Raw genomic sequence first — 19,354 nt, forward strand, 5'->3', positions numbered from 1 at the left:
TGGTAAACTCAACGAGCCCCCAGATGCTCTATCACGAGGTACATGCGCCAACGCGCAAGTTGATAGACTGCAGACCCTCCACAACGACCTCTGCCACCCCGGGGTCACTAGACTTTACCACTTCATTAAGGCCCGCAACCTGCCCTACTCCATCGAGGAGGTCAGGACCATGACCAGGAACTGCCAAGCCTGTGCCGAATGCAAACCGCATTTCTATAGGCTGGACAGAGCAAGCCTGATCAAGGCCACCCGCCCCTTCGAGCGCTTGAGCATCGATTTTAAGGGGCCCCTCCTGTCCTCTGACCGTAATGTGTACTTCCTCAACATTGTTGACGAGTACTCCCGTTTCCCCTTTGCCATCCCCTGCCCAGACATGACCAGTACCACGGTCATCAAATGCCTGAATGACCTATTCGCCTTGTTCGGGTTCCCGAACTACATACATAGCGACCGGGGCTCATCCTTCATGAGCGAGGAACTTCGCCAGTTCCTGCTCGCGAGAGGTATTGCTGCGAGCAGGACCACCAGCTACAACCCCCGGGGGAACGGCCAGGTGGAAAGAGAGAACACGACAGTTTGGAAGGCCGTCCTCTTAGCCCTAAAGTCTAAGGGCCTCCCAACCTCTCGCTGGCAGGAAGTCCTCCCGGCAGCGCTCCATTCCATCCGGTCACTGCTTTGTACTGCCATTAACGCCACCCCCCATGAGCAAATGTTTGTTTTCCCCAGGAAGTCGACTACGGGAACCTCGCTACCAACATGGCTGACTTCTCCGGGGCCCGTCCTGCTGCGGAAGCACGTGAGGACCCATAAAATGGACCCCCTGGTCGAGAGGGTGAACCTCCTGCACGCCAACCCCCAGTATGCCTATGTGGCATACCCAGACGGGTGGGAGGACACAGCCTCCTTGCGAGACCTCGCACCCTCGGGCACCCCTGAGATACCACCGTTATCCCCCACCACTCCCCCAAATCCACCGGAACCCCAGGAGCCTTCGTCGACCACGCAGACACCAGCATTAACATCGGATACTGCACCACCGCCACCGCTGCTGTGCCGATCAGAAAGGCTTACGAGGCCTCCTGATAGACTGACATACATGAACTGGTAGTACACTTCACCCCGCCGGACTCAATTTTAAACAAGGGGTGAATGTGGTAAACCACTGTTATCGTTCACAACCGTTCACTATTGTTACACTGTTGTTATCACTGTTTACACTGTTGTTATCACTACACACGGTTACCTCTTGCCACGCACGCTGTTATACCTAGGCATACCTCAGCTGACTCCGCCCATGGCTCCGCCTGCTTGCCCAGGTATAAAGGTGACTGATTGGATAGTATTCTTCCTTGTTGGAACCGATCACCCACGAGGGTGGGCTCTGTTATTTAGCCAATAAAAACCTATAGTTACTATCTTAACTCGTCGCTTCTCATGGAATGAATTGATAGGTATATCAAGCTTCCTGTATACTGTCCCATCAAACACTCCCAGGGCAGGTACAGCACGGGTTAGATACAGAGTAAAGCTTCCTCTACACTGTCCCATCAAACATTCCCAGGGCAGGTACAGCATGGGTCAGATACAGAGTAAAGCTCCCTCTACACTGTCCCATCAAACCCTCCCAGGGCAGGGACAGCACGGGTTAGATACAGAGTAAAGCTCCCTCTACACTGTCCCATCAAACACTCCCAGGGCAGGTACAGCACAGGTTAGATACAGAGTAAAGCTCCCTCTACACTATGCCATCAAACACTCCCAGGGCAGGTACAGCACGGGTTAGATACAGAGTAAAGCTCCCTCTATATACTGTCCCATCAAACACTCCCAAGGCAGGTGCAGCACGGGTTAGATACAGAGTGCCAGCCGTGGCTCAGGCGGCAGCACTCTCTCCTCTGAGTCAGAAGGTTGTGGGTTGAAGTCCCACTCCAGAGACTGGAGTCTAAAACTCTGTGCTGCCCCTCCAGTGCAGTGCTGAGGGTGTAAAGCCCAGTGCAGAGTAAAGTTCCCTCTGCACTGCTCCACTAACAGGCCTGAGCCCCAAACTCAGAACAGCGCCCTCTGCTGCATTCCACTTGTCTCAGCAGCGGGAGAAGCAGGCGGCGGAAGTCCCGCCCCTCGGGCACCCCGATTGGTTGGAGGACCCGCCGCCACCTCAGTCCCCCAAGCTCCGCCCGCTCTCCCCTATTGGTTAGAGCTCCCGTCAGTCACCGCCCTGGAGTTGATGACGTGTCCCAGTCCCGCTCCCTGCAGAAGACAGGGGGCTGCGGCCGCGCAATCCGCTCCGCTCGGTGCCGGGATGGCGCTGGGACGGTGCGGTTTGTATTTTCTTTTTATTTATCTCCCCGCCCGCGCTTCTCTCCGCTATATATAAAAAACCCGGATAAAACTCACTTTCCGCCGGTGATCCGGACTCTCGCGGTTGCCCGGGCCGACCCAGAATGCGAGGTCTTGCGCAGGCGCGGAGCGGCTCATCCTCGGGAGCGAGGCCCGGCGGTGCATGCGGAGTAGGGGAAGGGGGCGGGGCCTGTTCAGAGGGGGAGGATGATTGACAGGGGCCCAGGGGGTGTGCTGAGCATGCGCGGTGCGGGCCGGGCGCCTGTGGAGCAGGAGAGGGCGGGGCCATGGGGCGCATGCGCGGGGTCAGCTGCAGCTTTAGAGTCACAAAGAGACCGAGTGTCTTCAAATCTCTCCCCTCCTCTTCTAATACCCTGTAAAACCAGTTTATAAAAGTCATCACTGAAAGTACATAGAAGATAGGACCCGGGCCCAGGGCCTGATTGACGGGAGCTTCCGACCAATAGGGAGCGAGCGGAGCGGGGCTGGAGGAGCGAGCCGGCGGCGGGTCCTCCAACCAATCGGGGAGCCCGAGGGGCGGGACTTGCGCCGGCTGATTGGGACAGAGGAGGCTGACGGGAGATTTAATTTAAATGAATTTAATTTCCCGCCTGCTCCAACCGCCCACCCTGCAACGTCACGACGTCGCCGGCGTGCACTGACTGACACTGAGCTCTCCACCAATGAGCGAGGGGAGGCGGAGTCTGGAGGACCGACCGAGGTGCTTTGGTCCTCCAACCAATCGCGGCGAAGGGGGAGGCGGGACCTGGGATCGGCCCGCCGCCATTTTGTAAAGCGGCCTGGTCAGAATCTGTGATCCTGGGAAAGTTTGTTTTTAATGTTCCTTTCACATTTTACAGCTCAAACTAATTTTATTTTACAGAAGATATTTGTTTTAAACATAGAAACATTGAAGATAGGAGCAGGAGTAGGCCATTCGGCCCCTCGAGCCTGCTCCGCCATTCAATGCGATCATGGCTGATCATAAAAAAAGCAGTTTGTTTTTAAATTGATGAAACAGAAACAAGAAACCCTGTGGAGCAAATGTGAGTAAAAATACTTCTTCTCCCTTAATTAATTTTTTAAATATTAATTTTCTGGGTTTTTAATTATTCATTTCACTTTATTAAGAGAAATATGGGAGTGGTGGGGGTTCTCTTAAAGGGACAGGCGCTCTCTTTTTCTGAGGTTTTCATTAAAGGGACCGCGTCCCCATGGATGACCGATTTTAAAGGGACAGCGTCTCCCTTTTTATATAATGTATATATGTAAGAGACTGACATTTAAAGTAGGGCTAATCCCCTGCTCCCATGAGTGCTTAGCGAGAAATCAGGTGCTGTTTGCTCTCGCCCCCTCCCAATTTTCTGCCAAGGGACAGAAAGCAGAGAGTAGTGGTGAACGGTTGCTTTTCAGACTGGAGGGAGGTAAACAGTGATGTTCCCCAGGCGTCGGTATTAGGACCAATGTCCCCTCTAATTTCTTTTGAGGTGCATGGCCCCTTTAACGAGCTGCACGGCCCATTCAAATTTCCGCGCATGCGCGTTTAATCCATTTATAGTGCGGTGAGCCGGCTGCGCGGGACCTCCAGACCGCTGCGTGGCCGCGCAACTTAACGTGAACATTGATTCGGACCACTGCTTTTTTTTGATATATATTAATGACCTGGACTTGGGGATCCAGGGCAAAATTTCAAAATTTACAGATGACACGATACTCGGAAATGTAGCAAACAATGAGGATAGTAACAGAATTCAGGAGGATGTAGCCAGACTGGTGAAATGGGCAGAAACGTGGCAGATTAAATTTAATGTAGAGAAGTGTGAAGTGATTCATTTTGGTAGGAAGAATGAGGAGAGGCAATATAAACTAAATGGTCCAGTTTTAAAGAGGGTGCAGGAACAGAGAGGCCTCGGGGTGTATGTACACAAATCTTAGAAGGTGGCAGGACAAGTTGAGAAGGCTGTTAAAAAAGCATACAGGATCCTTGACTTTATTAATAGAGGAATAGAGTACAAAAGCAAGCAGGTTATGCTAAGCCTTTATAAAACACTGGCTAGGCTTCCGCTGGGCACCACACTTTAGGAAGGATGTCAAGGCCTTAGAGAGGGTGCAGAAGAAATTGACGAGAATGGGACCAGGGATGAGGGACTTGAGTTACGTGGAGAGACGGGAGAAGCTGGGGTTGTTCTCCTTAAGCAAAGAAGATTAAGAGGAGATTTGATAGAGTTGTTCAAAATCAGGATGGATTTTGAGAGAGTAAATAGGGAGAAACCGTTTCCAATGGCTGAAGGGACAGAAACCAGATTTAAGGTGATTGGCAAAAGAACCAGAGGTGACATGAGGAAACAGATTTTTACACCAAGTTGTTGTGATCTGGAATGCGCTGCCTGAAAGGGCGGTGGAAGCAGATTCAATATTATAATTCAAAAGAGATTGAGATAAATACTTGAAGGGAAAACATTTACAGGGCTTTGGGGAAAGAGCAGGGGGAGTGGGATTAATTGGATCGCTCTTTCAAAGAGCCGGCACAGGCACGATGGGCCGAATGGCCTCCTTCAGTACTGTATCATTCTATGATGCTATTCTACACAGACACACACACATACAGTCAGACAGACACAGATACTCACTAAAATACAGTCAGACACACACTCACATTTTTTCTGCATGAAGTTTTATTATTAATTTCAAAGACTTTGCGAAAAAGGTGGGAATGGTGGGCGGAGGGCTCTTAAAGGGACAGGGACACTTCTTTTCAATGTGATTTTCATTAAAGGGACTGAGTCCCTCCTTGCCTGTGGAGGACCAATTTTAAAAGGACAGCGTCTCGAAATCAGGTGCTGTCTGCGTGTGAACCACCTCCTCCCAATTTCCTGCCAAGCGATCCCTGTGGGCACCACTCCACTCTAGGAGTGGCTCCTAGAATCATACAGCACAGAAGGAGGCCATTCAGCCCATCGTGCCTGTGCCGGCTCTTTGAACGAGCTCTCCATTTAGTCCCACTCCCCTGCTCTTTCCCCATAGCCCTGAAAATGTTTCCCCTTCAAGTATTTATCCAATTCCCCAGTGAAGGTTATTATTGACTCTGCTTCCACCGCCCTTTCAGGCAGCGCATTCCAGATCACAACAACTCGCTGCGTCAATAAAATTCTCCTCACCTCGCCTCTGGTTCTTTTGTCAATGACCTTATATCTGTGTCCTCTGGTTACCGACCCTCCTGCCACTGGAAACAGTTTCTCCTTATAAGCTACAGCTATACAAAGCCCTGGTTAGACCCCAGAGAGTCACAGAGTCATAACGGCACAGAAGGAGGCCATTCGGCCCATCGAGTCCGTGCCGGCTCTCTGTAGGGCAATCCAGTCAGTCCCACTCCCCCGCTCTATCCCCGTAGCCCTGCAAGTTTATTTCCCTCAAGTGCCTATCCAGTCTCCCCTTGAAAACATTGAGTGTCTCCGCTTCCACCACTTCCGTCGGCAGCGAGTTCCAGGTCCTCGCCACTCGCTGCGTAAAAAAGTTTTCCCTCACATCCCCCCTGTATCTCTTGCCCAAAACCTTAACTCTGTGTCCCCTAGTCCTTGTACCATCAACTAGTGGGAACAGCCTTTCCTCGTCTAGCCTATCCAAACCCGTCATAATCTTGTACACCTCTTATCAAATCAGCACTCAACCTCCTTTGCTCTAATGAAAACAAATCCAGCTTCTCCAACCTGTCCTTGTAGCTAAGATCCTCCATCCCCGGAACCATTCTGGTAAATCACCTCTGCACCCTCTCGAGGGCCTTCACATCCTTCCTAAAGCGTGGTGACCAGAACTGGATGCAATACTCCAGTTGTGGCCTAACCAGCACTTTATAAAGGTTCAGCATAACTTCTCTACTTTTGTACTCAATACCACCTCCTTCACCTGGCACCTTCCCGTGCAAGTGCAGGAGATGCAACACATGCCCTTTTACCTCCTCCCTTCCCACTGTCCAGGGCCCCAAACACCCCTTCCAGGTGTAACAGCGATTTACTTGTACTTCTTGCAATTTAATATACTGTATTCGCTGCTCACGATGCGGTCTCCTCTACATTGGCGAGACCAAATTCAGATTGGGTGACCGCTTTGCGGAACACCTCCGTTCAGTCCGTACGGGTGACCCTGAGCTTCCGGTCGCCTGTCACTTTAATTCACCGCTTCACTCCCACTCTGATCTCTCTGTCCTCGGGCTATTGCATTGCTGCAATGAAGCTCAATGTAAGCTCGATGAACATCACCTCATCTTTCGATTGGGCACTTTGCAGCCTGCCGGACTCAACATTGAGTTCAACAATTTCAGATAATTATCCCTGACCTCATTTTTCATGCAGTATGATTTTTGCCATTCCCATTTGCAACATTTTATCTTTCCTGCCTCTTACAAAAGTACAGGATGTTCTTTCAATTCCTTCCTCCCTCCTAACCACCCCCCACCCCCCCCGACTCTGCACCTGCTTAATATCTGTTACATCTCCAGCTTTTTCCAGTTCTGAGGAAGGGTCCCAGACCTGAAACGTTAACTCTGTTTCTCTCTCCACGGATGCTGCCTGGCCTGCTGAGTATTTCCAGCATTTTCTGTTGTTATTTCCTCTATTTATGAAGCCCAAGATCCCATATGCTTTGTTAACCACTCTCTCAATATGTCCCGCCACCTTCAGCGACCTATGCACATTAACTCCCAGGAACTCCCTGGAGCACTGTGTACAGTTCTGGGCACCGCACCTCAGAAAGGATATACTGGCCTTGGAAGGAGTGCAGCACAGATTCACCAGAATGTTACCCGGGCTCCAAGGGTTAGATTATGAGGGAGAGATTACATAAACTAGGCTTGTGTTCCCTGGAATCTAGATGGTTAAGGAGTGATTGAGGATTTTAGGATTTTGAAAGGAATTGGTAGAGTAGATAGAGAGAAACTTTTTCCGCCGGTGGGGGAGTCGAGGACAAGGGGACATCACCTTAAAATCAGAGCCAGGCCATTCAGGAGAGAAGTTGGGAAACACTTCTTCACACAAAGGGTGGTAGAAGTGTGGAACCCTCTCCCACAGAAAGCAGTCGATGCCAGCTCAATTAATCATTTTAAATCCCAGAGCGATAGATTTTTGCTAGACAAGGGAGCAAAGGGATATGGAGCCAAGGCAGGTGGGTGGAGTTAAGACACAGATCGGCCATGATCTCATTGAATGGTGGAACAGGCTGGAGGGGCTGAATGGCCTCCTCCTTTTCCCATGCTCCTATTTACTCTATCAAAACCCTTCATGTGTTGAACACCTCTATTAAATCTCCGCTGCACCTTCTCTGCTCCAAGGAGAACAATCCCAGCTTCTCCAGTCTCTCCATGTGACTGAAATCCTCTGTGTATTTGTCGTGGTGCAGCAGGCTATAGCAAACAGCTTTCTTAAGAACATAAGAAATAGGAGCAGGAGCAGGCCATTCGGCCCTTCGAGCCTGCTCTGCCATTCAGTAAGATCATGGCTGATCTTCTACCTCATCTCCACCTTCCCGCCCGATCCCCATATCCCTTGATTCCCCATGAGTCCAAAAATCTATCTCTCAGTCTTGATTATACTCAATGACTGAGCCTCCACAGCCCTCTGGGGCAGAGAATTCCAAAGATTCACCACCTTCTGAGTGAAGAAATTTCTCCTCATCTCAGTCCTAAATGGCCGACCCCTTATTCTGAGACTGTGACCCCTGGTTCTAGACTCCCCAGCCAGGGGAAACAGTCTCCCAGCATCTACCCTGTCAAGCCCTGTAAGAATTGTAGATGTTTTAATGACATCACCTCTCATTCTTCAAAATTCATGGGAATATAGGCCCAGTCTCCTCAATCTCTCCTCATAGGACAATCCCCCCATCCCAGGAATCAGTCTGGTGAACCTTTGTTGCACTCCCTCTAAGGCAAGTATATCCTTCCTTAGGTAAGGAGACCAAGACTGTACACAATACTCCAGGTGTGGTCTCACCAAGGCCCTATATAATTGCGGTAAGACTTTACTCTTATACTCCAATCCTTTTGTAATAAAGACTAACGTACCATTTGCTTTCCTAATTGCTTGCTGCACCTGTGTGTTAAGATGAGAAATGATAAAGGCAAGAAGTCACTTGTGGGAGTGGTGTACAGGCCCCCTGACAGTAACCACACGGTAGGATGGAGTATAAAGGAAGAAATAATGGGAGCTTGTCAGAAAGGTATGGCAATAATCATGGGGGATTTTAATCTACATATAGACTGGAAAAATCAGATGGGCAAAGGTAGCCTAGATGAGGAGTTCATAGAATGTTTTCAGGATAGTTTCTTTGAACAGCACGTTCTGGAGCCAACCAGAGAGCAGGCTATACTAGACCTGGTATTGTGCAATGAGATAGGATTAATGAATTACCTCATAGTGAAGGTGCCCCTAGGTAGCAGCGATCATAATATGATTGAATTTTACATTCAGTTTGAGGGAGAGACGAGTGGGTCCAAGACTAGTATTTTAAACTTAAATAAGGGCAATTATGAGGGCATGAAAGCAGAGCGAGCTAAAGTGAACTGGCAAATTAGGTTAAGGGAGAGGTCAATAGAGTTGCAGTGGCAGACATTTAAGGGGATATTTCAGAATACACAGAATATATACATTCCAACGAGAAAGAAAAATTCCAAGGGGAGGACCCACCATCCGTGGTTAACTAAAAAAGCTAAAGATAGTATCAGACTTAAAGAAAAAGCATATAATTGTGCAAAGATGGCTGGCAGGTCAGAAGATTGGACAGAATATAAAAAACAGCAAAGAATGACTAAAAGATTAATAAGGAGAGAAAAATGAGAGTACCAGAGAAAGCTAGCTAGAAATATAAACACTGATAGTAAAAGTTTCTATAGATATTTAAAAAATAAAAGAGTTAACAAAGTGAGCGTTGGTCCTATAGAAAGTGAGTCTGGGGAATTAATAATGGAAAATAAGGAGATGGCAGTTGAATTGAACAGGTATTTTGCATCGGTCTTCACTATAGAGGATTCAAGTAACATCCCAGAAATAGCTGTAAATCAGGAAATGGAAGGGAGGGAGGAACTCCAGAAAATTACAATCACCAGGGAAGTGGCCCTAGAAATAGTAGATGCATTGCTGGTCATCTTCCAACATTCGATAGACTCTGGAACAGTACCCATGGATTGGAGGGTAGCTAATTTTACCCCACTATTCAAAAAAGGTGGTAGAGAGAAAACGGGGAATTACAGACCAGTAAGCCTGACATCGGTAGTGGGGAAAATGCCAGAATCCATTATAAAAGATGTAACAGCAGAGCAGTTGGAAAACAGTGACAGGATTGGACAAAGTCAACATGGATTTACAAAAGGTAAATTGTGCTTGACTAATCTACTGGAATTTTTTGAGGATGTAGCTGGTAAAATAGATATGGGAGAACCAGTGGATGTGGTGTATTTGGACTTTCAGAAGGCTTTCGATAAGGTCCCACATAAGAGATTAGCGTGTAAAGTTAAGGCTCATGGGATTGGGGGCAAGGTATTGAATTGGATAGAGAACTGGTTGGCAGACAGAAAGCAAAGAGTTCGAATAAACGGGTCTTTTTCCGAGTGGCAGGCAGTGACTAGTGGGGTACCGCAGGGATCGGTCCTAGGACCCCAGCTGTTCACAATATATATTAATGATCTAGACGAGGGAACTAGATGTAATATCTCCAAGTTTGCAGACGACACAAAGCTGGGTGGGCGTGTGTGCTGTGAGGAGGATGCTGAGAAACTCCAGGATGATTTGGACAGGTTGGGTGATCGGGCAGAAGCATGGCAGATGTAATATAATGTGGATAAATGCGAGGTTATCCACTTTGGTGTCAAAAACAGGAAGGCAGATTATTATCTGAATGGCAATAGATTGGGAGAAGGGGAAGTGCAACGAGACCTGGGTGTCCTTGTGCACCAGTCGTTGAAGGTAAGCATGCAGGTGCAGCAGGCGGTTAAGAAGGCAAATGGTATGTTGGCCTTCGTAGCGAGAGGGTTCGAGTACAGGAACAAGGATGTCTTGCTGCAGTTGTACAGGGCCTTGGTGAGGCCACATCTTGAGTATTGTGTGCAGTTTTGGTCGCCTTATCTGAGGAGGGATGTTCTTGCCATGGAAGGAGTGCAGCGAAGATTCACCAGACTGATATCTGGGGTGGCAGGAATGACGTGTGAGGAGAGATTGGGTCGATTGGGCTTATACTCGCTGGAGTTTAGAAGAATGAGAGGGGAGCTCATTGAAACTTATAAAATTCTAACAGGACTAGACAGACTAGATGCAGGAAGGATGTTCCCGATGGTCGGGGTGTCCAGGACCAGGGGTCACAGTCTAAGGATAAGGGGTAAGCCATTTAGGACAGAGATGAGGAGGAATTTCTTCACCCAGAGAGTGGTGAACCTGTGGAATTCTCTGCCACAGAAGGCAGTGGAGGCCAATTCATTAAATATATTCAAGAAGGAGTTCGATATATTTCTTAAGGCTAAAGGGATCAAGGGATATGGGGAGAAGGCAGGGACAGGATACTGAGTTTGGATGATCAGCCATGATCTCGTTGAATGGCGGAGCAGGCTCAAGGGGCCGAATGACCTACTCCTACTCTATGTTTCTATGTTTCCCTCACTGATTGCGGCTCTTCACCAACACCGACTTTACAAAGAAAGCCCCGTGCGGCAGCCTGGAGCTCGGGCCCAGCGCACAGGCGCGGGGGAGGATGATTGACGGGCCCAGGGTGTGTGCTGAGCATGCGCGGTGCGGGCCGGGCGCCTGTGGAGCAGCTGAGGGCGGGGCCATGGGGCGCATGCGCGGGGTCAGCCACAACTCAGTGCGGCGGCCGGAGTGCTTTCTGGAGCGCGGGGCCTTGTCGGGATTGCAGCCGCCGTTACTGTTGATCTTTTCAACCAACTTGTGCAGCAGCTGGGGCCTGAAAATCAGCTTCACTGCCCCTGGGCTGGGAAAGGGGGACATGAGACAACATTCTCCCTCTTACCCCCTTTCTAAACTCCTTTTACAGAGTTTTAGAAGTGGAGCATTTACAGACAGGAAGCTCAAACCAAACATCACCACAAGATCTGACAGAGTTGCTCAATTCATCAGGACCTGAATATCATCGGCCTTTACACATGGAAGGAGAGAGCAGTGATCGCAGTGCAGACAAACTGCACACATGTTCCCTGTGTGGACTCGCCTTCAGCCGATTGCCTGCCTTGGCGAGACACGTGCTCCGTCACACCGGGGAGAAACCGGGTAAAGGTGGGGATGGTGGGAAGGGATTCAGTTCCCCGTCTACGTCAGAAGTTCATTGGCGCAGTCACCCCGGAGACAGTCCGTTCACCTGCTCCGTGTGTGGGAAGGGATTTATTTATTCATCCCACCTGCTGAGACACAAGCTTGTTCACTCTGATGAGAAACCATTTAAATGTTCTGACTGCGGGAAGAGCTTCAAATACTCCGGGCATGTGAAGGAACACCAGCATGTTCACACCGATGAGAAACCATTTAAATGTTCCGACTGCGGGAAGAGCTTCAAATACTCCAGGGATCTGAAGGAACACCAACTTGCTCACACCGATGAGAGACCATTTACATGTTCTGACTGTGGGAAGAGTTTTAAATGCTCTGGGACTCTGACCAGACACCAGCGACTTCACACCGGGGAGAGGCCATTTCCCTGCCCCTGCTCAGTGTGTGGGAAGGGATTCACTTACACATCCCACCTGCTGAGACACCAGCTTGTTCACACTGATGAGAGAGTGTTTAAATGTTCTGTGCCAAAAGAGCTTTAAAAGCTCCAGGGTCCTTAAGCGACACCAGCTTGTTCACACTGACGAGAGAGCGTTTACATGTTCTGACTGTGGGGAGAGCTTTAAAAGCTCCAATGACCTGCTGAGACACCAGCGAGTTCACACTGTTTAGCGCAGGGCCCTGTAGACAGCTGGGGTGACAGGAACGTGGAATGGATGAATGTTTTATAAATTCTTGTGCTATTGTTTAAACTTTCAATCTGTTGTGCTGATGATTCCCTTGATTTGACTGTTAATGTTATTTTTGTTTTTCTCCTTATCACAGGCAATTGCCTATTAAAAGTCAACCATCACAACCAATAAAACCTGTAACATAACAAAAAAAAGTTTAAAGGAAACTTAAATTAAATTAAAATTCTATTTTCGGTGGTGATGATGCACGCCAGTCCCTCCGGTACCCACCGGTCACGGAAGGCCTCGAGCGCACCGGTGGACAGTTCATGTTATTACATCGAATGTACAGCACAGAAACAGGCCATTCGGCCCAACTGGTCCATGCCGGGGTTTATGCTCCACACTAGCATCCTCCAACATATCCTCCGATGTTTATCTGGCTTCTCCTTAAATACATCGATGTTGTTCACCTCAACTACTCCCTGTGGTAGCGAGTTCCCCATTCTCATCACTCTCTGGGTAAAGAAGTTTCTCCTGAATTCCCTCCTGGATTTATTAATGACTTATATTTATGGCCCCATAAATATGATGAGATTCTGTTAAGCTGCCCAGTATGTTGTTGTACTTTGTCTTTTTCTGATGAATGAAACATTACTGAGCCCCTGTACCCGTGTTATAGGATGAAGTGCCAGACAAGTGAAGGCACAACGTCTGGGTGTGAATCTAATAATAACCTCACGGACCGTGTAGGTGTGATAACCAGACGGGCTTGTGGTTATAGTCTGGTCACAGATGGACTAAATTCCCTGAATTAGCAGGAGTTCAGGAGGCGGTCAACAGACAGGTCCAAACAATCCCATTTCCTGAGCGGTAACCAAGCTTGTGTATAAGAACAGGCCACTTAAGCCATTGTCAATTGGAACAGACTCGAGAAGATCGCGCGCGAATCCACTGTACTTGTATTCTCCAGATTGAGGGAATTATCACCCGATCTGTGTTATTCAGCGCTCTTAATAAAGTCTGGAGAGACAATTTGTGTTCTTGTGAGCTTGATTATCTGGTGTCCGAAACCCTGGGACTCCCGATCATTAGAGTCAACCTCAGTGTGTGGAAAGGGATTCCCTGGTGTATCCCACCCGCTGACACACCAGAGTGTCCACAGTGTGACTGCGGTGGGTCGATTCCACTGTTTCCGATGCCTTTAATCACATCCAGGACTGAACCATGTTAATTCAGGCAACTGGGGCTTGTTAATGTTAAAACCCCAATAACTGGGCTGGATTTAAAGATTATTCCCTGTTCTCAGTACTAGTGAGCAGAGAGAAGCTGATGTTATAGAATCATAGAGCACAGTAGGATGCCTTTCGGCCCATCGTTCTGGTGCCGGCTCTTTGAAAGAGCGATGCAATTAGTCCCACTGCCCTGCTCTTTCCCCACAGCCCTGCAAATTTCTGCTTTTAGTATATATCCAATTCCCTTTTGAAAGTTACTATTGAATCTGCTTCCACCTCCCATTCAGGCAGTGCATTCCAGATCACCACAATTCGCTGTATAAAAAAAGTCTCCTCATTTCCTCTCTCGATTCTTTTGCCAATGATCTGAAATCTGTGTCCTCTCGTTACCGACCCTCCTGCCAGTGACAACAGCTTCTCCTTGTTTGCTCGATCAAATCCCCTCATAATTTTGAGCACCTCAATCACAGCTCCACTTAACCGTCTCTGCTCCAAGTTATATTGCCAGTGTTTTGTGAATTGTTGCTGTGATCGAGGTGCTGGATGTCCGTGCCTGGGGAATGGGACATTCTATCCTCGTGAGCACCGAGTGTCAGCATCCAGCAATCTCTGGTCAGGGACTGTCTTTTTAAACTGCCTCACCTGAGCTTTTTGACTCCCTGATTTCATTATTAAACATTTCAGAGTTTTTGCAGAGTGACCAAGGCTGAACAGATAAATGTGAGGTATTACATTTTGGTAGGAAGAATGGGGAGGTCACTTATCAATAATACAATACAATACAAATCGCTTTATTGGCATGATAAGGTACATCTTATGTTGCCAAAGCATCAAAATACATTTATGGTTGAACACATAAACGCGGTTCCATTCATACAGTGTATAAACAGGTATATCCCTGAGTTTATAAATATATTTTCGCCTTGTTTATATATACTCTTGTCTTAGTTTACTGGTTGTCCCTCTGTTCATGGCAAGCTGTAACATAGTGTGCCGCCAGTGTTACACAGCTTCTCTCCTCCCCCAGTAGGAATGGGAGTTTTTGGTTGTCAGTCAGATTTCTGAATTCAGGGCATATTTGTGAGAATTTTTGATAGAAATTCTCTCTGATGCCCTGATATTTTCCACAGGCTGTGAGGAAGTGCATCTCTGTCTCAACTACTCCCTGACTGCAGTGAGAGCATATCCTGTCTTCTCTTGGCAGCCTGGTCTGCCTGTGTCTGCCTTTTTCGATCGCTAGGCTATGTTCGCTAAGTCTGTACCTTGTCACTGGGAGGGTGCGAGTCTAGGTGGGGTAGAGGAACAAAGGGATCTCGGAGTACAAATACACAAATCACTAAAAGTTGCGACACAGGTTAGCAAGGCCATAAAAAAAGCAAACCAAGCACTAGGGTTTATTTCTAGAGGGATAGAATTGAAAAGTAGTGAAGTTATGCTAAACCTGCATCGAACCTTGGTTAGACCACACTTAGAGTACTGCGTACAGTTCTGGTCACCATATTATAAAAAGGATATAGAGGCACTGGAGAGGGTGCAGAGAAGATTTACAAGGATGATACCAGCAATGCGAGGGTATACATATCAGGAAAGGATGAACAGGCTGGGTCTCTTTTCTCTTGAAAACAGAAGGCTGAGGGGTGACCTAATAGAGGTCTTTAAAATTATGAAAAATGTTGATAGAGTGGATACAGAGAGAATGTTTCCACTTGTGGGGAAGAGCATAACTAGAGGCCATCAATATAAGATAGTCACCAAGAAATCCAATAGGGAATTCAGCAGAAACTTCTTTACCCAGAGAGTGGTGAGAATGTGGAACTCGCTGCCACAGGGAGTGGTTGAAGCGAATAGTATCGATGCATTTAAGGGGAGGCTAGACAAGCATATGAGGGAGAAGGGAATCGAGGGTTATGCTGATAGATTTAGATGAGGAAAGACGGGAGCAGCCTCGAGTGGAGCATAAACACCGGCATGGACTGGTTGGGCCGAATGGCCTGTTTCTGTGCCGTATATCCGATGTAATCCTATGTCAAGTATCCCAGCTGGCTTAGCTCCAGGCACTTTAGCTCAGTGGGCAGCACTCTCACCTCTGAGTCAGAAGGTCGTGGGTTCAAGTCCCAGTCCAGAGACTTGAGCATAAAAATCTAAGTTGACACTCCAGTACTGAGAGAGTGCTGCGCTGTCAGAGGTGCCGTCTTTCGGATGAGATGTTAAACCGAGGACCCCGTCTGCTCTTTCAGGTGGATGTAAAAGATCCCGTGGCACTACATTGAAGAAGAGCAGGGGAGTTCTCCCCGGTGTCCTGGGGCCAATATTTATCCCTCAATCAACATCACTGAAATAGATTATCTGGTCATTGTCACATTGCTGTTTGTGGGAGCTTGCTGTTTGCCAATTGGCTGCCGCGTTTCCTACATTACAACAGTGACTACACTTCAGAAGTTCTTCATTGGCTGTAAAGCGCTCTGGGACATCCTGAGGTTGTGAAAGGCGCTATATAAATGCAAGTCTTTCTTTCTCAGCAAGAGGGCGAGTGTCAGTGGTTGGAGGGAGGAGCTCAGTGTTGTCACTGGGTGGACACAGATAGATTGAAGCTAAAAGACAGAGAATGCTGAAGTTTGGAATGATAACACCCAAAGTCAGGAGATGAGCCCTTTGCCTAGATAAGGGAGGTGGTTGCTAAGAGACCCACAGACCTAATAACACTGCAAACTGCTCAGGCAGCAGACTTGTTGCAACATGTGAGGTCACGAGTGAGTTGGTGCCCAGACAACAGAGCCTTGGGCATTCCTGAGAGACAAACTGGTTCTGTAACCGGGAGAACAGGTTGAGGGAGTCACCCTACGTGGGACGGCTCGTCTGAGGTATTAACACAGAGGCAGCTTGGGAATGGGATGATCAAGGAATCATAGAATCATAGAAATTTACAGCACAGAAGGAGGCCATTCGGCCCATCTTGTCCGTGCCGACCGACAAAGAGCTATCCACCCTAATCCCACTTTCCAGCATTTGGTCCGTAGCCTTGTAGGTTACGGCACTTCAAGTGCATATCCAAGTACTTTTTAAATGTGATGAGGGTTTCTGCCTCTACCACCCTTTCAGGCAGTGAGTTCCAGACCCCCACCACCCTCTGGGTGAAAGAATTTCTCCTCAAATCCCCTCTAAACTTCCGACCAATTACTTTAAATCTGTGCCCCCTGGTTATTGACCCTTCTGCTAAGGGAAATAGATCCTTCCTATCCACTCTATCTAGGCCCCACATAATTTTAGACACCTCAATTAAGTCTCCCCTCAGCCTCCTCTGTTCCAAAGAAAACAACCCCAGCCTATCCAACCTTTCCTCATAGCTAAAATTCCCCAGCCCAGGCAACATCCTCGTAAATCTCCTCTGCACCCCCTCTAGTGCAATCACATCCTTCCTGTAATGTGACCAGAACTGCACGCAGTGTTCTAGCTGCGACCTAACTAGTGTTTTATACAGTTCAAGCATAACCTCCCTGCTCTTATATTCTATGCCTCGGCTAATAAAGGCAAGTATCCCGTGTGCCTTCTTAATCTCCTTATCTACCTGTCCTGCTACCTTCAGGGATCTGTGGACATGCACTCCAAGGTCCCTCTGATCCTCTACACTTCTCAGTGTCCTACCATTTATAGTCTATTCCCTTGCCTTGTTAGCCCTCCCCAAATACATTACCTCACACTTCTCCAGATTGAATTCCATTTGCCACTGTTCTGCCCACCTGACCAGTCCATTGATATCTTCCTGCAGTCTGCAGCTTTCTTCTTCATTATCAACCACACGGCCAACTTTTGCATCATCTGCAAACTTCTTAATCATTCTTCCCACATTCAAGTCCAAATCATTGATTTATACCACAAAAAGCGAAGGGCCCAGTACTGAGCCCTGCGGAACCCCACTGGAAACAGCCTTCCAGTCACAAACACCCTTCGACCTTTACCCTTTGTTTCCTGCCTCTGAGCCAATTTTGGATCCAACTTGTCACTTTGCCTTGGATCCCACGGGCTTTTACTGTCGTGACCAGTCTGTCATGTGGGACCTTATCAAAAACCTTGCTAAAATCCATATAGACTACATCAAATGCACTACCCTCATCGACCCTCCTTCTTACCTCCTCAAAAAATGCAACCAAGTTAACCAGACACGACCTTCCCTGAACAAATCCATGCTGTCTGTCCCTGATTAATCTAAATGAAGATTTATCCTGTTTCTTATAATTCCAATAATTTTCCCACCACTGAGGTTAGGCTGACTGGCCTGTAATTACTCCGTCTATCCCTTTCTCCCTTTTTAATCAATATTACCACGTTAGCAGTCCTCCGGCACCAACCCTGTAACCAGAGAGGATTGGAAAATGATGGTCAGAGCCTCTGCTATTTCCTCTCTTATCCCCGTAGCCCTGCAAGTTTATTTCCCTCAAGTGCCTATCCAGTCTCCCCTTGAAAACATTGAGTGTCTCCGCTTCCACCACTTCCGTCGGCAGTGAGTTCCAGGTCCTCATCACTGGCTGCGTAAAAAAGTTTTTCTTCACATCCCCCCTGTATCTCTTGCCCAAAACCTTAACTCTGTGTCCCCTAGTCCTTGTACCATCAACTAGTGGGAACAGCCTTTCCCCGTCTAGCCAATCCAAACTAGTCATAATCCTGTACACCTCTGTCAAATCAACCCTCAACCTCCTTTGCTCTAATGAAAACAAATCCAGCTTCTCCAACCTGTCCTTGTAGCTAAGATCCCCCATCCCCGGAACCATTCTGGTAAATCTCCTCTGCACCCTCTCAAGGGCCTTCACATCCTTCCTAAAGTGTGGCGACCAGAAGTGTCTGCAGCTCGAGGAACTTCGGCTCAGAGTTGATGAGCTGGAGTCCGAGCTTCGGACACTGCGATACATCAGGGAGGGAGAAAGTTACCTGGACACTTTGTTCCAGGAGGCAGTCACACCCCTTAGGTTAAATCCTTCAGATTTGGTCCGTGGTCAGGGACAGGAGGCTGTGACTATGAGTGAGGCAGGAGTGGGGATCCAGAAGTTAGCATTGGAGGAGCATCAGCCCTTGCACTTGTCAACAGGTACGAGGTTCTTGCAGCCTGTGTGGACGAGAGCAGGGACTGCAGGGAGGATGAGCAAACTGACCACAGCACCGTGGTACAGGGGTCATTCAAGTTGGGGGAGTAAAAAGGAATGTAGTAGTGGTAGGGGACAGTATCGTTCGGGGGATAGATACTGTTCTCTGTAGCCGAGAGCGTGAGTCCCGAAGGCTATGTTGCCTGCCCGGTGCCAGGGTTAAGGACATCTCCTCTGGGCTGGAGAGGAACCTGGAGTGGGAGGGGAAGGATCCAGTTGTTGTGGTCCACACAGGTACCAATGACATAGGTAGGGCTAAGAAAGAGGTTCTACTGGGGGAGTACGAGCAGCTCGGGGCTAAATTAAAAAGCAGAACCACAAAGTAATCTCTGGATTACAAAGTGAGCCACGAGCAAATTGGCATAGGGTCAATAAGATGAGAGAGTTGAATGCGTGGCTCAGGGATTGGTGTGGGACAAATGGGTTTCGATTCATGGGGCACTGGCAGCAGTATTGGGGAAAGAGGGAGCTGTTCCGTTGGGACGGGCTTCACTTGAAGCGTGCGGGGACCAGTGTCCCGGTGAATCGAATAACTAGGGCTGTAGATAGGGCTTTAAACTAAATAGTGGGGGGGGGGGGGAGGGTTCAGGTGAGGGGGAACCTAGTAATTTAAAGAGAAAGGACAAGGCAATAGTGCAGGGTAGCGATAGGGGTAATGATAACCAGAGTGTGACAGGAAGGGACAGAGTGTACAAGCATAAGAGTGTACCAGCAAATAA

General features: G+C 48.3%; 1 protein-coding gene across 1 annotated transcript; it reads left to right on the plus strand.

The window, feature by feature from the left end:
- The first annotated feature begins 3,225 nt into the window (after positions 1-3,225).
- On the plus strand, positions 3,226-12,263 carry LOC147083967 (uncharacterized). Its single transcript, XM_085979983.1, has 2 exons — positions 3,226-3,383; positions 11,365-12,263. Exon 2 carries the CDS (start codon positions 11,474-11,476, stop codon positions 12,134-12,136), a length of 663 nt encoding a protein of 220 aa, XP_085836109.1. The 5' UTR covers positions 3,226-3,383; positions 11,365-11,473; the 3' UTR covers positions 12,137-12,263.
- The last annotated feature ends 7,091 nt before the right edge of the window (positions 12,264-19,354 follow it).

The sequence above is a fragment of the Somniosus microcephalus genome, unplaced genomic scaffold (genome assembly GCF_052327205.1).
Source record: "Somniosus microcephalus isolate GS21.2 unplaced genomic scaffold, FLI_Smic_1.0 scaffold10, whole genome shotgun sequence".
In the NCBI taxonomy this organism is placed as follows: domain Eukaryota; kingdom Metazoa; phylum Chordata; class Chondrichthyes; order Squaliformes; family Somniosidae; genus Somniosus; species Somniosus microcephalus.

What these genes read in the sequence shown, in the direction of transcription:
- LOC147083967 (XM_085979983.1), top strand. Translation starts at nt 11,474, where the DNA reads ATGGAAGGAGAGAGCAGTGATCGCAGTGCAGACAAACTGCACACATGT.